The sequence below is a fragment of the Carlito syrichta genome, unplaced genomic scaffold (assembly GCF_000164805.1).
Source record: "Carlito syrichta isolate Samal-C Ts95f unplaced genomic scaffold, Tarsius_syrichta-2.0.1 Scaffold315331, whole genome shotgun sequence".
Taxonomy (NCBI): domain Eukaryota; kingdom Metazoa; phylum Chordata; class Mammalia; order Primates; family Tarsiidae; genus Carlito; species Carlito syrichta.
Window position 1 is genome coordinate 563,311 of NW_007259427.1, and position 17,910 is coordinate 581,220.

General features: G+C 39.3%; 1 protein-coding gene across 3 annotated transcripts in view; it reads right to left on the reverse strand.

The window, feature by feature from the left end:
- KIF27 (kinesin family member 27) overlaps positions 1-17,910 on the reverse strand; it is a 98,888-nt gene that overhangs the window by 7,252 nt on the left and 73,726 nt on the right. For all 3 annotated transcript variants that reach the window (XM_008072544.2, XM_008072543.2, XM_008072545.1), the window contains 3 exons: positions 9,360-9,575; positions 3,398-3,604; positions 1,407-1,605 (listed from right to left, as the gene is read on the reverse strand). In XM_008072544.2, the coding sequence (XP_008070735.1) occupies positions 1,407-1,605; positions 3,398-3,604; positions 9,360-9,575 (622 nt within the window). The remainder of the gene's footprint in view (positions 1-1,406; positions 1,606-3,397; positions 3,605-9,359; positions 9,576-17,910) is intronic.

Genomic DNA, 17,910 nt, shown 5'->3' on the forward strand with positions numbered 1-17,910 from the left:
GTTGCCCAGGTGGGTCTCGAACCCGCGGACTCAGGCAATCCACTCACCTCAGCCTCCCAAAGCACGGGATTACAGGCTGAGCCACCAAGCCCGGCTAAATGACTGATTTTTAAAATGTCCTGATTTGGCTATAGCATGAGCTTTTGTGATATAATCTCAGTCACTTAAAAAAATACATTAAAAGTCTATTAAAATATCACTTTTAGAGATTTAAGACAGAACTAAATTAAGGTAAGGAGAGCATTTTATTTTTATTTTTATTTTTTGAGTTGGAGTCTCACTCTGTCACCCAGACTGGAGTGCAGTGGCCGCTTCCGGCCACCGCAGCATCAACCTGCTGGGCTCCGGCGATCCTTCCGCCTCAGCCTTCCAAGTAGCCAGAATTACAAGCATGTGCTACCACGCCCGGCTGATTTTTTGATTTATTGTAGAGATGAGGTCTCACTGCCCAGGCAGGTCTTGAATCCGCGGGCTCAGGCAATCCACTCACCTCAGCCTCCCAAAGGCGGGGGATTACAGGCTGAGCCACCAAGCCCGGCTAGGAGAGCATATTTGAATGCAACAATGCAACAAAAAAATCCTATCATTAGGCAACTGGCTGCTAATTAACCAGTTACAACATTAACTAAGAGGCAAATTGCCTCAACCATCAAATTCATATATTTTCCAATTTTTTGTTTACACAGGTTGCTATTTCCAGATCCTTCTGACCCATTTTCAGCTATGGATTCATATGAATCAAAACTAAGCACTGGGACTGAAGCAGTAACAGTATCACCTGGCAGTGATTTTATTATTGTAGCAGCTGTTTATATACTGGCTATATACAGTACCCTTGCCCAGGAAATGTGAGGCCATCACTCTGATAGCTCTTTTCTCCATCAACTACTACTCAATGATAATAGTGTGTACCCATCAATGGTAGACTAATTTGACCTAAGATATAACTTTAATGCATAAAATTTTACCACCAAATGAAATTATAACAAGAAATATAACTAGGAGTATGCAGAACCTGTTATTTTAATTTTGTAAATGGAAAATAATTTAAACATCATAGTATTACATCACCAGAAGATAGAAAATTTTCAACTGTACACCAAAAAGCCAAAAGTAATCCCAAATTTCTATATACAAACTAGACCAACAACAAACTAACAGGATTACAGCAGCTCTTACATGCGTGCTGGGAGCAGGAAGACAGTATGGCATTTCAAGCATAAATAGCCTACAACAAAGTCAACTATCCCAAAACGTGGTAAGCAGAACATGTAAAGCCCAAAAGCTTGTCTGAGTGGTAACTAACGCGTGGTGGGCTTTCAAGTGATCAAATTCTGTCCTACCTTCCTTCCTCAGCACTCTACCTGCATATCACCTTTATATAACTGTCAAAAAGGGGCAGTTACCTTTGAAATGACATAACAGCAACTGCATCTTTTGCTCATGCTCCTTTTGCTGGAGGGTAAGTTTCCGATCACACTGCAATTTGAGATGCTCCAGTGCAGATTTCAATTCATGAACCATATTATCCCGTTCCAGAAGCTTCATTTTAATTTCTTCATTATGTAATTGTTGTTTACGTTCAACTTCTCGCAAATTAACCACCTAGCAAATACATTTTTAAACCTTTTAAGTGTGTCTTGGGATAGCCTAATATAATAATAGTAATAATAATCTACTTTTCTTAGACTACATAAGGGTAAACTTCCTTAATCTCTATAGCAGAGTATAAGTGATTCCTGCATGGTATTCGGTCCTTAAACAAATGCTTTGTAACATATCTCCAAAATAACCTAACAGCCTTTTGAATCTGTTGGGATTCTGAATTGGTAACTCTTTCATTTTTAATAAAGTGAAAATAATAATACTCACCCCTCCATAATTTCTTAAATGTGATCTCTGTAGATTACATTTTATAATTCTACAACTCTACTTCTCTAGTCTAAGTGGATGTTGAAAAGCTAAAAACTCTTGAAACATCTAGATAATTCCCAGTTTTAACTCCAAAATGGATGTCATAAATACTAATAGAATTTTGAACTATAAACATAAGAGTTTAGTTTCAGGTCATGCATTTTGTCTACTGGGTTCTCTGCAGAGATGAAGCAAAAATATTTTAGACAATGTCTGTGTCACAGAACTTGTTAATAATCTAATGGCCTTCTCTTCAGAAAAATATTAATACAAAGAGTTTTCAGAATCAGAAAATCCACTGACCTTGGCTGGGGTGCCCTGGGTTAAGAACATTTGCTTTAAAAGCACCACAAGAGTTCTCTATATCAAAGCCGAGGACTATCATCTTTCTACCCTCTAAGCACGCAGTGATAGGATACATTCTCATCAACAGTAGTAGCTTACTTCTGATGGTAATTATGCAGGAGGAGGCTGTTTTCACTGATTTTCATTCATTTTTTTCATCTTTATTTCACAGAATTACAAATTTATTTTCAAACTTCTGTTTTATTTTTCATTAGTTGTCTGATAGTCCCATAAATTTAATACACTTCATAATATATATTTTAAATGGAAAAATCATTAGAGAAAAGATAGATATTGTTTTCAATGCTATAAAACATCACTGGGCCAGGTGCCATGGCTCACACCTATAATACCCAGCACTTTGGGAGGCCAAGCTGAGAGAATTGCCTGAGCCCATGGGTTTGAGACTGGCCTGGGCAACTTCGCGAGACCTCATCTCTATAATAAATCAAAAAATTAGCCAGGCGTGGTGGTGCGTGCCTGTAGTTCCAGCTACTTGGAAAGCTAAGGTGGAAAAGTATCACCTGAGCCCAGCAGGTCAAGGCTGTAGTGGCCAGGAGTCTGCCACTGTCCTCCAACTTGTGTGACAGAGTAAGACTCCAACTCAAAAAAAAAAACTCTGGATTGGTAATTTTCAAATTATATTTTAATTGATTTAAGCACATTCAGATTAATAAAATGGATTACTCTCTTTGCCACTGATGCACCACTTCATCTCTATTTCAACTCACAGATGATGAGAAAGTATAAGTTCCCTGACCTAAAGAAATGAAGGTTGATTTTTCATGAATGTTGTGTAGCAACATCCAAATCTAGGAGATAAAGAAAAAAAAAAAAAACCTCAAGAAATAATGAGCAAAGCATATAACTTAAAGTCTTGGCTTTTAAAACTATTTCAAAAAGTTCTTTTGAAAGGTCCTCAAACTCTAAGAACCTCACAAAGTTAGGCCTACATATTTGATAATCACAAAGCTTTCAGATGATAACATTTAATACTATAAAAAGAAATCATACTTAAATTTGTAGTTACACAATCAATCTGTGAGCATTTTAATTTCGTTAAAAGTTCAAAATAAATATGGGATACATAAGCATCCTGCCCCCTTTATAAGAGAAATATTGTCTCTCAAAAACAAACCTTATTGAAATATCTGAAAAGAATGGCTCTAATCTCAACAGGGTTCAGGCAAGTTAGTTTTTCCAAGACATTTGCTTCACCATGAGAGAGGTTTTGGACTGATGCTCTGAGTGAGTTCTGGCGACTGTGGATACTTTCATTCTTGTATTCGATTGCAGCTTCCAAAGCTTCAATCCCTTCCTCAAGTTGAAAAAGAGCATGTTCTTCCTAGATACAATACAATAGAAACCACTCATTTAAAATGCAATAGTATGACTTGGACCTTGTCATATACTCAGATCCTACTATGCTATTTGGATAATGGCTATTACCACTCTTTTACTAAATTTTAAGAAATAATGTTTGAGTGCGTGCTATGCTACACTATGCACTGTGTGTATACAAAAATAATTATACAACATGTAATCATGAAGTCCTCACAATAAACCTAGTGTAATATGGAAGAGGCAGAAAGTTAGATGAGTTCTCAAATGTTCCAAGGTCATATAACAAATGCTGATCACCAAATCCAAGGAATGCACTTGAACAAAGCCTCAGCCCACAGGATTAGCAGCATTGTCATATATCTCCTCTTAACCCCTAAAGTGCACATTATGTGTCAGTATTTCCACTAGTGAGATCTCTTGCTGTTCCTTAATGATTTATGAAAACAATATGTTGCTAGTATGGAAAGAAGAGATACATTTAGAATATGTTAAGAACTAATAATCAGAGAAGGATCTCAGGAAAAAAAAAACCAGTATGGCACTTAAAAACTAGTGAGGATTTAAGGATGTGAAACGCTTTCTAAGATTTCTATGAAATGTTGTTAGAGGGAAAATATAGGTATTAAAGATAGTGGCAGTATTACCTTTTTAAAAATATACCAGATAAGATTTCCCTTGTTGGGGAAAAAAAAAATCTGACAAATCCCTGCCAGAAAACCTACCAGTTCTTTTTCTTTTTCTTTTTAGAGATGGCATCTTGCTGTGTTGTCCGAGCTGGTCTTAAACTCTTGGGGTTCAAGAGATCCTCCCACCTTAGCTTCTCAAGTAGCTGAGTCTACAGGCATGTACCGCTACACCCAATTCTACCAGTTCTTTGAACTATACACATATATGTTATTTTTGGGATTCAAATCTCTCGTAAGAAATTACTTCAGGTTGGTGAGACTTTGATATATGTTTCTGTATACCTATACTTCTTGTGGAGGTCACTTAAACTTTAAGTTCCTTGAAGGCAGATTGTCTTGTCCATACTCATATCCTTATTGCCTAGCATACTATCACATAGCTTGAACTCAGTATCTGTTGAATGAGTTTAAAAAAGAGAAAATATATTTATGTCTCCTTGGTTATGTAACCCAAGTTATTTCTATCTCTCCTTCCACAGCATCCCAAAGGAAAATAATGATAATATTTCTGATCTACCTAAAGAATAGTTACAGTAACTTTTGAAACCTATTCTAGTGGAAAGTTGAATAATACTTATTTTTAAAACCATTTAATAGGCCAGGTGCAGTGGCTCATGCCTGTAATCCCAGCATTTTAGGAGACCAAAGAGGAAGGAATGCTGGAGGCTAGGAGTTCAAGACTAGTCCAGGCAACATAGCAAGACCAAGACCCTGTCTCTACAAAAAAAATCAGATAGCCAGGCATGGCCGGGCTTAGTGGCTCAGCCTGTAATCCCGCGCCTTTGGGAGGCCGAGGTGAGTGGATTGCCTGAGCCCACGGGTTCGAGACCTGCCTGGGCAGCGAGACCTCATCTCTACAATAAATCAAAAAATCAGCTGGGTGTGGTAGCGCATCCCTGTAATTCCGGCTACTTGGAAGGCCAAGGCGGAAGGATCGCCAAAGCCCAGCAGGTCGAGGCTGTGGTGGCCGGGAGCGGCCACTGCACTCCAGTCTGGGCGACAGAGTGAGACTCCAACTCAAAAAAAAAAGATAGCCAGGCATGGCAGCACATACCTGTAGTCCCTGCTACTCAGGAGGCTGAGGTAGGAGGATCACTGGAGCCCAGGAGTTTGAGGCAGCAGTGAACCAAGATTGCACCACTGCACTCCAGCCTAGGCAACAAAAAAAAAAGTTATAAAATCTTTTGAAAAAGTCATTTTGAAATAAATGTTCAATAGCCATTCTATTTCCTATGCAATCACTAATCATAAGAAATTTGATGATTTGGTAAATAGCTCCATAAGGAATGAAATGTAATGAAAAAAACTCTTAAATACTGAAAGGTATTTAGGGGAACAACTAAGAGCCACAAATAAAGTGAATTATCCAAAGAATACACTGTAAGTCCTCACTTAACATCTCTGATAGTTTCTGGGAAACTGCGTATAAGGAAGCCTTTTTTTTTCTCCCCCTTTCTCATCAGCATTATAGCAACATAATTCAAGGATCAGCTATACATGGTTTCGATTAAAGCTACAATTTTCAAGAACCTATCAATGTTAAGTGAGGATTATATTTGCCTTTTGAATTCATACTGTGATTATATTTTACCAAAAACATGTGAAAAGAGTTTGTCTTTATATATGACTGAGAACAATTTAGTATAAATTTAGTTTCTATAGTTTTGGACCTAAGGTGAAGAAGTACTAAGATAATAATATAAGGTAATATGACTACAGTGCCCTGAGAGTAGCCTGCTCCAGTGAGGCCATAGCATATTGATGATTATGGTTCCTGCTAATCCAGCAATAGGTGTAGTTGACAGGATTGGTGGCAAGGGGAAACTATCCTGGGATGAAAAGTTTGCCATAACACAAACCACAGACTATCAAGAGCTGACTATGCTTTGTTATGGAGCATTGCCTTTCAGACTGTAACTGCACCCAGGAACTTGTTAAAATTCAGATTCTGATTCAGCAGGTCTGGATGGGGCCTGAGGATCTGCATTTTTAGAAAGCTCCCAGGTGGTGCTGTTGCTGCTGGTCTGGAGACCAAACCAAACAAAAAGTGAACAAAAACTTGTGGGCAAGCACTGCATATACGTACATTTCTCTGTAAATTATATAAACGTTTAATCATAAAATGTGGAATTAAGTCTAAATTATTAAATAAACACAATAGTTTTAATATTTTCCTCCTCCTGTACCCCACGCACTAAGCAACAACTCCGTATCATTAGAAAAATGGAGTTCAAATATTCTTTTATTTTTACAAATGTAGTTTCTGGATTTTATTTTTTAAAAGGTGATTTGTCTATAGTAAATTGGAATCCTCTATTAGTGTAGCAATTTAAATCTATCAATTTCCATAAAGTGAAAAAATTAGGAAAAATATTTTACTGTGGAAACAAAAAATAATCCTAAGCAAGTTTAAAGACATCAAGACAATGATCCATTCCACCTAGATTTTAACTGATATCTTGTGTCACATCAGTATCTCATGTTCCTGATCATCTGCTATTGGCAAATCTACCTGGGAAGATTAATCTTGGCTTTAAAATCATGGTGAGAGCAGAGCCTGCATCAGAGCTACCTCAGCCCTGAGAGACGGGCGCACAGGAAGAAGCTCACATGACGAAGTGGAACCCCCCACGACTGAAGGAAGCTTGTTATTCCCTCAAGCCAGGCCAGGATGGCTGCTGAACAGGTACCATGCATGGTGTTCTAGTTTCGCCACAAGTCTGCACATAATGTTTGTTGTAACAGAGTCACACGTGAAACAGAAACCTAAATGTTTCTTGATAATAATGAAACTCTGCTCTTCTACAAACACAATTTGTTCATTCCCATCTCTGAACCTTATTTGACAATGTTCTATCTAAAACAGCCTGCTTTCTTATATCTGCCAGTACATAGCATGTTATTCACAATCCAGCTTGACTCTGATCCACTGGGGCTGGCTTGATGAATCATTCCCCAGATGACCGCTGCATTGCTTTGAATAAATAATACAAGCAGTATAGCTTTAATACGTTATCAATAACTGGCTTTTTTATGTTCTTCAGAGTTTAGAGTTTTCTCATATTTCTATCTCTTTTCCCAGTTAGAATATGAATTTCTCTGGGGAAGAGAAGGCACACCTCATCAACAAGGGCACCTGCACAATGAATATTTGTATACCTACCCCACAATTTTAAAATAAAAATTAAAAGAGGGGGAAAAAAAGAATATGAACTTCTCAAGAGAAGCATAATATTTTCTGCTGTTTTGGTTTCTTCCATAGGGCTTAGCAATAGTCCTGGGCAGGCAGAATTCCTTAAATACTTGAGTTCTGCTATAACTTAGGCTCTCATACTTCAAATCCACAAGCCTAGAGCTCCAGTTTAACACTTTGGGAAGATTGTATGATTCTATGATTCTCTGCCACCTACCTAAGTTATAAAAACAGGGCAGTAGAGGCTTACAATGCTCCTTCAGCTGCCACTTAGCCTCCAGTCACTTTAGTCTTTTATTCCTTTTATTGATTCAATGAGCAATAATGGCATTTCACGTTATCCTTTCTCTTCTTTCTTAACTAGCCCCTTCAACTTCCTCTCACATGCTCTAATCTAAAACACTACAAGATTTAGCATGATGTGTGATTCCCAGCTACTCACCTTCTCTTAGCATTTTTCTCTTGCTTTGGTAACGATAAAACATCAACAATAAATATTTGCAGAGAAAATTCAGGTTCACAAATTCATCTTTGTCAGACAAAGTAAGGTATAGGTACCATTGCCAACTGAATTAAAATTTTGAAAAAAGACAAAGTCTGTGGCAATTTGATAGCCAATAAATGAAACATCTTTTACATAGTTTAAGAAAATAAAGGTGAGAGAGGAGCCATATGCTTCCTAAATGAAAACAATAACTGGTCAGGCACAGTATCACATGCCTGCAATCCCAGCACTTTGGGAGGCCAAGGTGGGAGGATCGCTTGGAGCCAGGAGTTCAAGAGCAGCCTAGGCAACATAGCAAGACCTTGTCTCTACAAAATTAAAATAAAAAATTAACTAGGTGTGGTAGCATGCAGCTGTAGCCCCAGGTACTTGGGAGGCTGAGGTGGGAGGATGGCTTGAGCCAAGGAGTTCGAGGGTGCAGTGAACTGTGTTAATGCCACTGCATTCCAGCCTGGGTGACAGAGCAAGACACTGTTTCAGAAAGAGAGAGAGAGAGAGAGAGGGAGGGAGGGAAGGAGGGAGGGAGGAAATGAAAACGATAACTGAGAGAGATTTTACTGGGATTTGGATTTTATGAATCTGCTTGGCTGGACATAGTTTGGAGCATGCTACCAAACACTGGGCCTTTCTCAACCAAGGTTCCATGGAAGAATTAACCCTTAATGCTCTAGGCATCCATCGTATGTGATGAATTCCCTAGTGCCATTCCAGAAAAACAGACAGAGAAAAGTTCGGCGCCCTCTTTGGAAGAACTGAGAAAAGAATTTCTCCAATCATGTTTTGAGTTCTGTGATTTCAGAGGAGAAACCCCAGTTGAGGAGATGGACACACTCAAGGAAAGTACTCATTTCCTAATGACTGGCAGTGCTAAGAAAGGGACCACGTCCATGGACTGCTATGTGAAGACATCCCAGTCTCCAGTCAAGCAGGGGCCAGGCATAGTGGCTCACATCTTTAATCCCAGCACTATGGGAGGCCAAGGTGAGAGGACTGCTTGAACCCATGAGTTCAACAGCCTAGGCAGCATAGCAAAAAAAATAAATTAGCTGGGCATGGTGGTGTGCACCTGTAGTCCCAGCTACTTGGGAGGGTGAGGTGGAAGGACTGCCTAACCCCAGAAGGTCAAGGCTGCAGTGAGCCATGATCGTGCTATTGTACTCCAGGCTGGGCAACAGGGTAAGACCTGACTAAAAAAAAAAAAAAAGAATGGTTTATGGTGCAATGCAAATAGCAGGTGAACTCATGACATCTGACAAAGTTTCAAGGAAATCAAGTTGACCAGATTTATCATTTTTATACGTGAAAGAGACCAAGGAAATCACTCAAGTGATCCATCATACAGCACCTCCAGTTCCAAAGAATACTGACTTACTTCAGGAGACAACACTCTACCATTTTTAAGTTTTTCATCCACACTGTTTCTTCGTTTCTGGAGCTGGTCCTTTTCTTTCTGGAGGGCTTCAACCTGTTCTGAAATCTTTATTTTCTCCTCGGCTGTGCTGCTCTGGAGCTGCACACTCTTTTCAGACAACTCTTGGTCCAACAAGTTCAGGCGAGTTGATATTTTCAAACTATCAGAGTTTAAGGCCTAAAAAGACAACCCATCAGATACCCCAAAAACAGTTACTAAAAATCCAGATTCCACTGAAATTAGAAAACACAGAAAATTACTAAATTAATATATCTTTGGTTTTTACATTATTATTTTATCCCATGTATTATTTTAGGAAAAAAGGCACTTCATTTTCTAAAATCTTAAGTTGAATGCCTTAAAAAAAAAAAAAGGTAGATTTAAACTATGTATTTACTACCAAGAATTGCCTTGGCTAGATTTTGAGAGGTAGTATTTATTGTTATTTTCTAAATGGAACTTTTCTTTCTTGGCCTACAATCTACATTACAGAATTATGTTACAGTTTTCTAGGGGTTGAGACTTGGTGTGTTTAAACATATGACTGGTTTTTTTAAACATATAGTTTGTTTTTACTCTTATTTCATCCTGGTCAGAAAATATATCCTGATTTAGGAAGATGTCGATTATGGCCTAATTTAATGTAATATGTAAAATACTTTTTCACCACAGTAATTATATGTATATATTACCGTAAGGTATATTGAATATATATACACTATCATAAGGTTTATAATTTCTAAAAAGCAATTCTGTCCCCTAAACTTTCACCTGAGTCTAACTCCTCAGAAATAGCCATCTTTAACATTTTTATTTTTATTTTTTATGTTTTGTTTGTTTTGATTTGGAGTCTCACTCTGTCATGCAGGCTGGAGTGCAGTGGCACATTCATGGCTACTGCAGCCTTGACTTGCTGGGCTCAGGTGATTCTTCTGCTTCAGCCTTCCAAGTAGCTGAAACTACAGGCGTGCACCACTACACCCAGCTAATTTTTTAATTGTAGAGACAAGGTCTCAAGCCAAGTTGCCCAGGCTGGTCTTGAATCCCTAGGCTCAGACAACTCTCTTGCTTCCACCTCCAAAGTGATGTGATCAGAGGCGTACGCCACCGTGCCTAGCCTGTCTTCAACCTTTTAGTTGTTTCGCCTGGTGTTTATGTCCATGTTTCTAAATAACATCAATTTTAGATGTTGTCTATTGACTGTGTGTTAGAGGGGTTAAGGATTTAGCACTGTTATACTTCCTCTTCTCTACTTTCCCTCCCCCTGCATTCTACCAATATACTTATATCACAATTTTAATTAAATTGATATACATTTGCATTATTATAACTGTGACTATTATTCATAGCTGAATTATCTAGTATAAAATGATCCTAATTCCATTTGACACACCTTTTTTGGGGGGATGTCATAACTAGTTCTTTCCCAAAAGAACTATAAAACTCCTCTCAACAACCTTTCACTTGATCAAACTTACCAGGAAACCTTTTCCTTCCATTCTTTTCCACAAACAGTTTGCCTGGAACGTTCATCCTCCTGCTCCAAAGTAGAGTCATGTCCTGAAGCTTCCCTTTAGTATTTCCTGGGAATTTCCATGTTGGAGCCCATTTTCAGAATCCTGAGACTTCCTTTTTCATAGTTTATGCCCTTGTCTTTGTGGAATACATACTATGACAGGCTTGATGAGGGATAATTTTTTTTTTACCTGAAAATATCCTTATTCTAGCTTCATATTTGATTGTGAGTTTAGCTAATAAGAGAATTATTGATTGGACATCACTTTTCTCTTGAGTTGGAAGACTGCTTCAAGTCTAACTTCTAATAAAGCTAAGAAGTCAAATGCCGTTCTGACACTTGAGATTTACAAATGCCTAGACTTCTCTGTTTGGAAGCTTTCAGGATCTTCTTTTTTCCTCAGCCAGTGTACTCAAACACTCACAATGATATGCTTTGGACACTCATTTTGCTGGGCCTTTGATGGGCTAATTCAATCTAGAGTTTCACATCATTAGTACTGTTAACATACTGTCTTTGAAAATCTCCTTACTTCTGTTTTCTCTGTTGTATCTTTCTCCAATTCCCATTACTTAGATCTTGGGCTTCCTGGATTGACACGCCAATTAAAATTGTCTTTTCTCCCACTTTCTATTAATGTATCTTTTTACTTACTTCCGGTATATTTCCCCAACTTTATCCTCTAACCCGTTTAATTTCCAAGAGTTCTTTCATGTTTTTAATAACCTTCAGTTATTTTATAGATAGAATATTATCTTTTACCACAATGAGGATATTAAGGTTCCTGTGAAGTTTTTCAGCTTCTTGCTCTACCTCTTTTTTTTTTTTTGAGTAGGAGTCTCACTCTGTTGCCCAGGTTGGAGGGCAGTGGCATGCTCACCGCCACCACAGCCTCGACCTGCTGGACTCAGGTGATCTTTTTGCCTCAGCCTTCCAAGAAGTTGGAACTACAGGCATGCGCTACCATGCCTGGCTAATTTTTCTTGGTTTGTTGTAGAGATGAGGTCTCGCCAAGTTGCCTGGGCTGGTCTCAAACCTATGGGCTCAAGCAATTCTCTCACCTCGGTCTCCCAAAGTGCTGGGATTATAGGCATGAGCCACAATGCCCAGCCTTCTTGTTCTATCTCTAATCTCTCCGAGTTCATTTTATTTTTGGAGACAAGGTGTCTTGCTCTGTCATCTAAGCTGGAATACAGTGGTGCAATCACAGCGCACCGCAAACTTGAACTCCCGGGCTCAAGCAATCCTCCTACCTCAGCCTGAGTAGCTGGGACTAAGGGCATGCATCACCATGCCCAGCTAATTCTTTAATTTTTTTTACAGATGAGGGTCTCACTATGTTACCTAGGCTGGTGTCCATCTCCTGGTCTCAAGCAATCCTCCTGCCTTAGCCTCCCAAAGTGCTGGGATTACAGGAATAAGTCATCACGCCTGACCTTGATTTTTGTCTTTAATGCTAGTGGCATTCCTGCAATCAGTTCATTACATTTCAGAGTCAGGTATTTTAAAAGCTAATAAAATGTGTGATAATAGCATATACATGGGATCCAACCACTTAGTTGGATCTCCCAAATGTATTTTTACATCGTTTTTCAAGGACTATTTCAGAAAATACCCATCTCCTGCTGAGAAGTATAAATGTAGCTGCCAGCATTCTTGGATTCAAGTAGAGATCAAGAAATGGATGTCTCAGAACTCATATGTAGATCTGCATTCATTCCCTGTTTGGATTATTTTGACTTATCCCAATCCTTTGCTGTGCCGGGTTCAATCTTCAGAAAATAATCTAGTCCCTGGAGTAAGAAAAAAATAATTTCCTGACTATGCCCTGTTTTCATCCTTAGGTCTCATTCCTGCCTTCTGAATCTTGGCCCCTTCATTTCTTCATTTGTTGTTCTATGTGAATTAATATTTCTTTAAAGTTTTAAAATAAAAAAGGAAAACGTCTAAAGCGTTCCTGAAATGTCCGTCGCACTTCAGAGTCAGGTGTTAAAAGGTGGTGAAAGGTGTGTGGTTGCACCTATGTGGCATCTTGGCTGCCTCTCATTTATGTCTCTCTAGGCTCTCGGGTTGTAGCTTCTCCTGTTCTGCTAAGTCAATAACCTCTCATCTATTTGCTTTCCATCTTACAAACATTTTTATTTTAGTAATCTTTTGTCCTCCATTATCTCTATTTTCTTTTTATGGGCTTATAGCTTTTTTAAAAACAGTATCTTCGGCCAGCTGCAGCAGCTCAAGTCTGTACTTCCAGCACTTTGGGAGGCTGAGGTGAAAGGATTGCCTGACCCCAACAGGATCAAGAACAGCCTGGGCAATTTGGTGAGACCTCATCTCTACAATAAATCAAAAAATTAGCCAGGCATGGTAGCGTGCACCCGTAGTTCCGGCTACTTGGAAGGCTGAGGCAGAAGGATCACCTGAGCCTAACTGGTCGATGCTGGGGTGGCTGTGAGCATGCCACTGCTCTCCAGCCTGGGTGACAGAGTGAGACTCCAATTCAAAAAAAAAAAAGAAAAGAGATATAATCCACATACCATACAATTCACCTATTTAAATATATAATTAGACATTTTTTAGTAAATTCACAGAGTTATGCAACCATTACAATAGTCAGTTTTATAAAATTTTCATCACTCCCACAAAAGAAACCCATATCCCATTAGTAAGCATTCAGTTTCCTCCCCATCCCCCACCAGCCCTTGGTAACCACTATTCTGCTTTCTGTCTCTAGACAGAAATTGAATTGCCTATTCTGGGTATTTGATATAAAAAAAATTTAGCTGAGTGTGGTGGTGCACACCTGTAGTCCCAGCTACTCAGGGGGCTGAGGTAGAAGGAACGCCTGAGCCCAGCAGGTTGAGGCTGTGGTGAGCTGTGATTTTGCCACTGCACTCCAGCCTGCGTGACACAGTAAGACCCCCGATCAGCTTCTTTCACTTTAATATATGCTTTCAAGGTTCATGTTGTAGCATCTACCAGTACTTCATTCCTTTCTATTGTCAATTAATATTCCATTGTATGGACAGATCACAGTTTGTTTATCCATTTATCACTTGAACATTTGTGTTGTTTTTCATTTTTTAGCTATTTTGAATAATGTTTCTATGAATATTCATGTCCAAGATTTTGTGTGGATATATGCTTTCATAGGTACCTAGGAATGGAACTGCTAGGTCACATAGTATCTCTAAATTTAACCTTTTGAGGAACTGCAAGATGGTTTAGCCAAAGCAATTGCATCATTTTACAATCCCACCAGCAATGTATGAAGGTTCTTATTTCTCCTCCTCCTTACCAACATTTCTTATTATCTGTTTTTCTGACTATAGCCATCCTAGTAGATGTGAAGTAGTGTTTCATTTAAGTTTGATTTGCATTTCCTTGACGGCTAATGATATTAAACATCTTTTGATGTGTTTATTGGCCACTTGTACATCTTCTTTGAAGAAATGTCTATTCAGATTCCTTTGTCCATTTTTTTAATGGGGGTTGTCTTTTTATTATTGATTTTTAAGAATTCTTTATATATTCTCAATGCAAGTTCCTTATTAGGTATATGATATGCAAATATTTTCCCCCAGTCTGAGTTGTCTGTTTACTTTCTTAATGGTGTCCTTTGCATCACAAATACTTTAAATTGTGATAAAGTCTAGATTATCTATTTTTGTTTGGTTGTTGCTTGTACTTTAGGTGTAATATCCAAGAAGCCATTGGTTAACCCAGGGTTACAAAGATTTATGCCTCTGTGTTCTGCTAAAAGTTTTATAGTTTTAGCTCTTACATATAGGTCTATAATTCATTTTGAGTTAAATTTGTGTATGCTGTGAATATATTCCTTTGATGTCTTTTTGTCTTTTTTTTTTTTGAGTCGGGGGTCTCACTCTGTCACCCAGGCTGGAGTGCAATGGCACAATCACAGCTTACCACAGCCTTAACCTCCTGGGCCCAGGCGATCCTTCCCCTGAGTAGCTGGGACTACAGGTGTGCACTACCACACGCAGCTATTTTTTTTTTTAAGTTAGAGTCTCACTCTGCTGCCCAGGCTGGAGTGCAGTGGCATGCTCACAGCCACCCCAAAGTTGACCTGCTGGGCTTAGGTGACCCTTCCACCTCGGCCTTCCAAGTAGCCGGAACTACAGGTGCACACTACCACACCCAGCTAATTTTTTTGATTTATTGTAGAGATGAGGTCTCACCAAGTTGCCCAGACTGTTCTAGAACCCATGGGCTCAGGCAATGCTCTAACCTTGGCCTCCCAAAGTGCTGGAATTACAGGCTTGAGTCACTGCGCCTGGCTCTTTTGCGGTCATTTTTAAGAGTCTCATGCTCTACCAACTGAGCTAGCTAGGCAACACACACTGCTGTAATTTTTAGTGAGGTAGTATTTATGTGTTCAGTCCATCATGTTCTTTGTCTGAAATGCATACACAATCAAAATTAATAAATATTTATCAAAAACTGAAAAAGATGTAATATTTTTATATCTTTTGTTCAGAAAAGAATCCAGAGAATAACTGTCTCCAGTCTCTCTTCTGTTTCATTAAAATAATTTTCCAAGAATCAATTTTACTTTGATCTACTATAGTTTTCATTTATTTGCACTCCTTACTTATCTCAGTATGTTCTTGCTTCCTAAATGTTACATCTTATTGAAAACAGAAGGCCGGGTGTGGTGACTCAAGCCTGGGATTCCAGCACTTTGGGAGGCTGAGGCAAGAGGGACCTCCAAACTGCCTGAGCTCAGGGGTTCGAGACCAGCCCAGGCAACTTGGTGAGACTTTGTCTCTACAACAAATCAAAAAATAAGCCAGGTGTGGTAGTGTGCACCTATGGTTCTAGCTACTTGGAAGGCTGAGGTGGAAGGATCGCCTGAGCCCAGCAGGTCAAGGCTGTGGTGGCCATGAATGTGCCACTGCACTCCAGGTTAGGCAACAGAATGAGACTCCAACTCAAAAACAAAACAAAACAGAAAAGAGCTGTTTTCTTTTCTTTTTTTCTCTTTTTTCCTGTATTATGAAGTAAACTTACTACTTCAGGGAAAAGATTTTCCTTCTCATTCTTTTTTTCTTTTCCACCCTCTTTTGTGATACAAAATATATTATAAAGGCCCAAGTAATTTTCTCCTATTGAGTCACTTGAGACTTAAATTTGTTAGTTTCCTGTCATTTGTATGTTATGAGAGAGAATGTTTACAACTTGACTCTGACAGTCAGTTTTCTGACAGTCAGTTTTAGCTGCTGCCTGGATAATGTACCAGCAACTAAGCTTGATGGAGGGGCCACCTCTAACTCTGTGTCCCATAGCCTGGTGCTAATAGCTATCTCAACATGGACTGGGAAATGGAGGACAGAACAGAGGTAAGTATCAGTTCCTAGTCCCATCTGCTTGTCACAATGACATAGAGAGGTTAAGAACACACCACAATCAACTCAGATCCTATTATAGAGATGCTGACTGAAAGGCAAGTCTAATCGAGGGGCAAGTCACTGATCCTGCCATTTCCATGACTCTGAGTAAACTGACTGTGGGCCCAAGGCTGGATGAAGGGTGACAGGTGACAGATACAAAGACCTCTTCAAGTCTGGGGCAAACCAGCTTCATTTTTAGGTACTGTTGCTAGAAATATAATAGGTACAAATAATTCCTGGTCTTTCTACTCCTTCCAAAATCACAGCTCTTTCAAAAGTTGAAATCCTGCCTTACTCATAGGTAGATAAAAAATGAAAAATAAAATAGGAAAAAAGATGTGCAAACTGAGGCAAACTCCTTCATAAAACATCTCTTTGACAGGCTCATAAAATCTAAGTACTCCAAAAAAATTTTTGAAAAGATTTCCAAGTCGTGGCTGGGTGCGGTCACTCATGCCTATAATCCCAGCACTTTGGGAGGCCAAGGTGAGAGGATTTCCTGAGCTCATGGGTTCAAGACCAGCCTGGACAACTTGGTGAGACCTCATCTCTACAATAAATTAAAAAACTAGCCGGGCATGGTGGCACATGCTGTAGCTCCAGCTACTTGGAAGGCTGAGGCAGAAGGATTGTCTGAGCCCAGCAGGTAGAGGCTGCAGTGGCCATGAGCATGCCACTGCACTCCAGCCTGGGCAACAGAGTGAGATTCCAACTCAAAAAAAAAAAATGATTCCCAAGTCTTTATAATTTGAAAAGTAAACAAATCTTCATTATACAAACTCTTCTTTTTAAAATAGAAAACTCCTACGACTAGGTAAAAGTGAAAGCTAGATAGATTTCAAATTCATTTTTCCAGATTACCAGTGTTTACTATTAAGCTTATAATGGAGCCGGGCTCGGTGGCTCAGCCTATAATCCCGCGCTTTTGGGAGGCTAAGGTGAGTGGATTGCCTGAGCCCCGCCTGGGCAGGCGAGACCTCCTCTCTACAATAAATCAAAAAAATCAGCTGGGCGTGGTAGCGCGCGCCTGTAATCGAGCTACTCGGAAGGCTGAGGCGGAAGGATCGCCAGAGCCCAGCAGGTTGAGGCTGCGGTGGCCGGGAGCGGCCACTGCACTCCAGTCTGGGCGACAGTGAGACTCCAACTCAAAAAAAAAAAAAAAGCTTATAATGGTACAATTATTTAAAATATTCACTAGTGACAACACAAAGGGTACTTGGTTCATTACCAGGGGAGTGAGAGTCAGTTAGAAGCTCAAACTTTACCTGCATGCAGCCTACTTATATAGTTAACCCTCAGTTGTACCCGACATTCCTAAAATAAAATAAAATAAAATTTTTTTAAAAAGAAAATATCCACTAAGATTTGTTGGGAGCCAACATCTATAGCTACATGGCTGAGGCCTGTAAAGGCCCATCTGGAAGATCGCCTCTGACATAGGATATCAGTTATACCTATGATATTGGCGTGTGATTGGTGACCAGTGGGCATACATGGCAGTAAAACTTATAAGTGAATCTCAGTACACTTGATGGAAGGTGCATGGCGGAATTGTTTCTGTCTTTCTAAGTTTAGCTTCTTTTCTAGA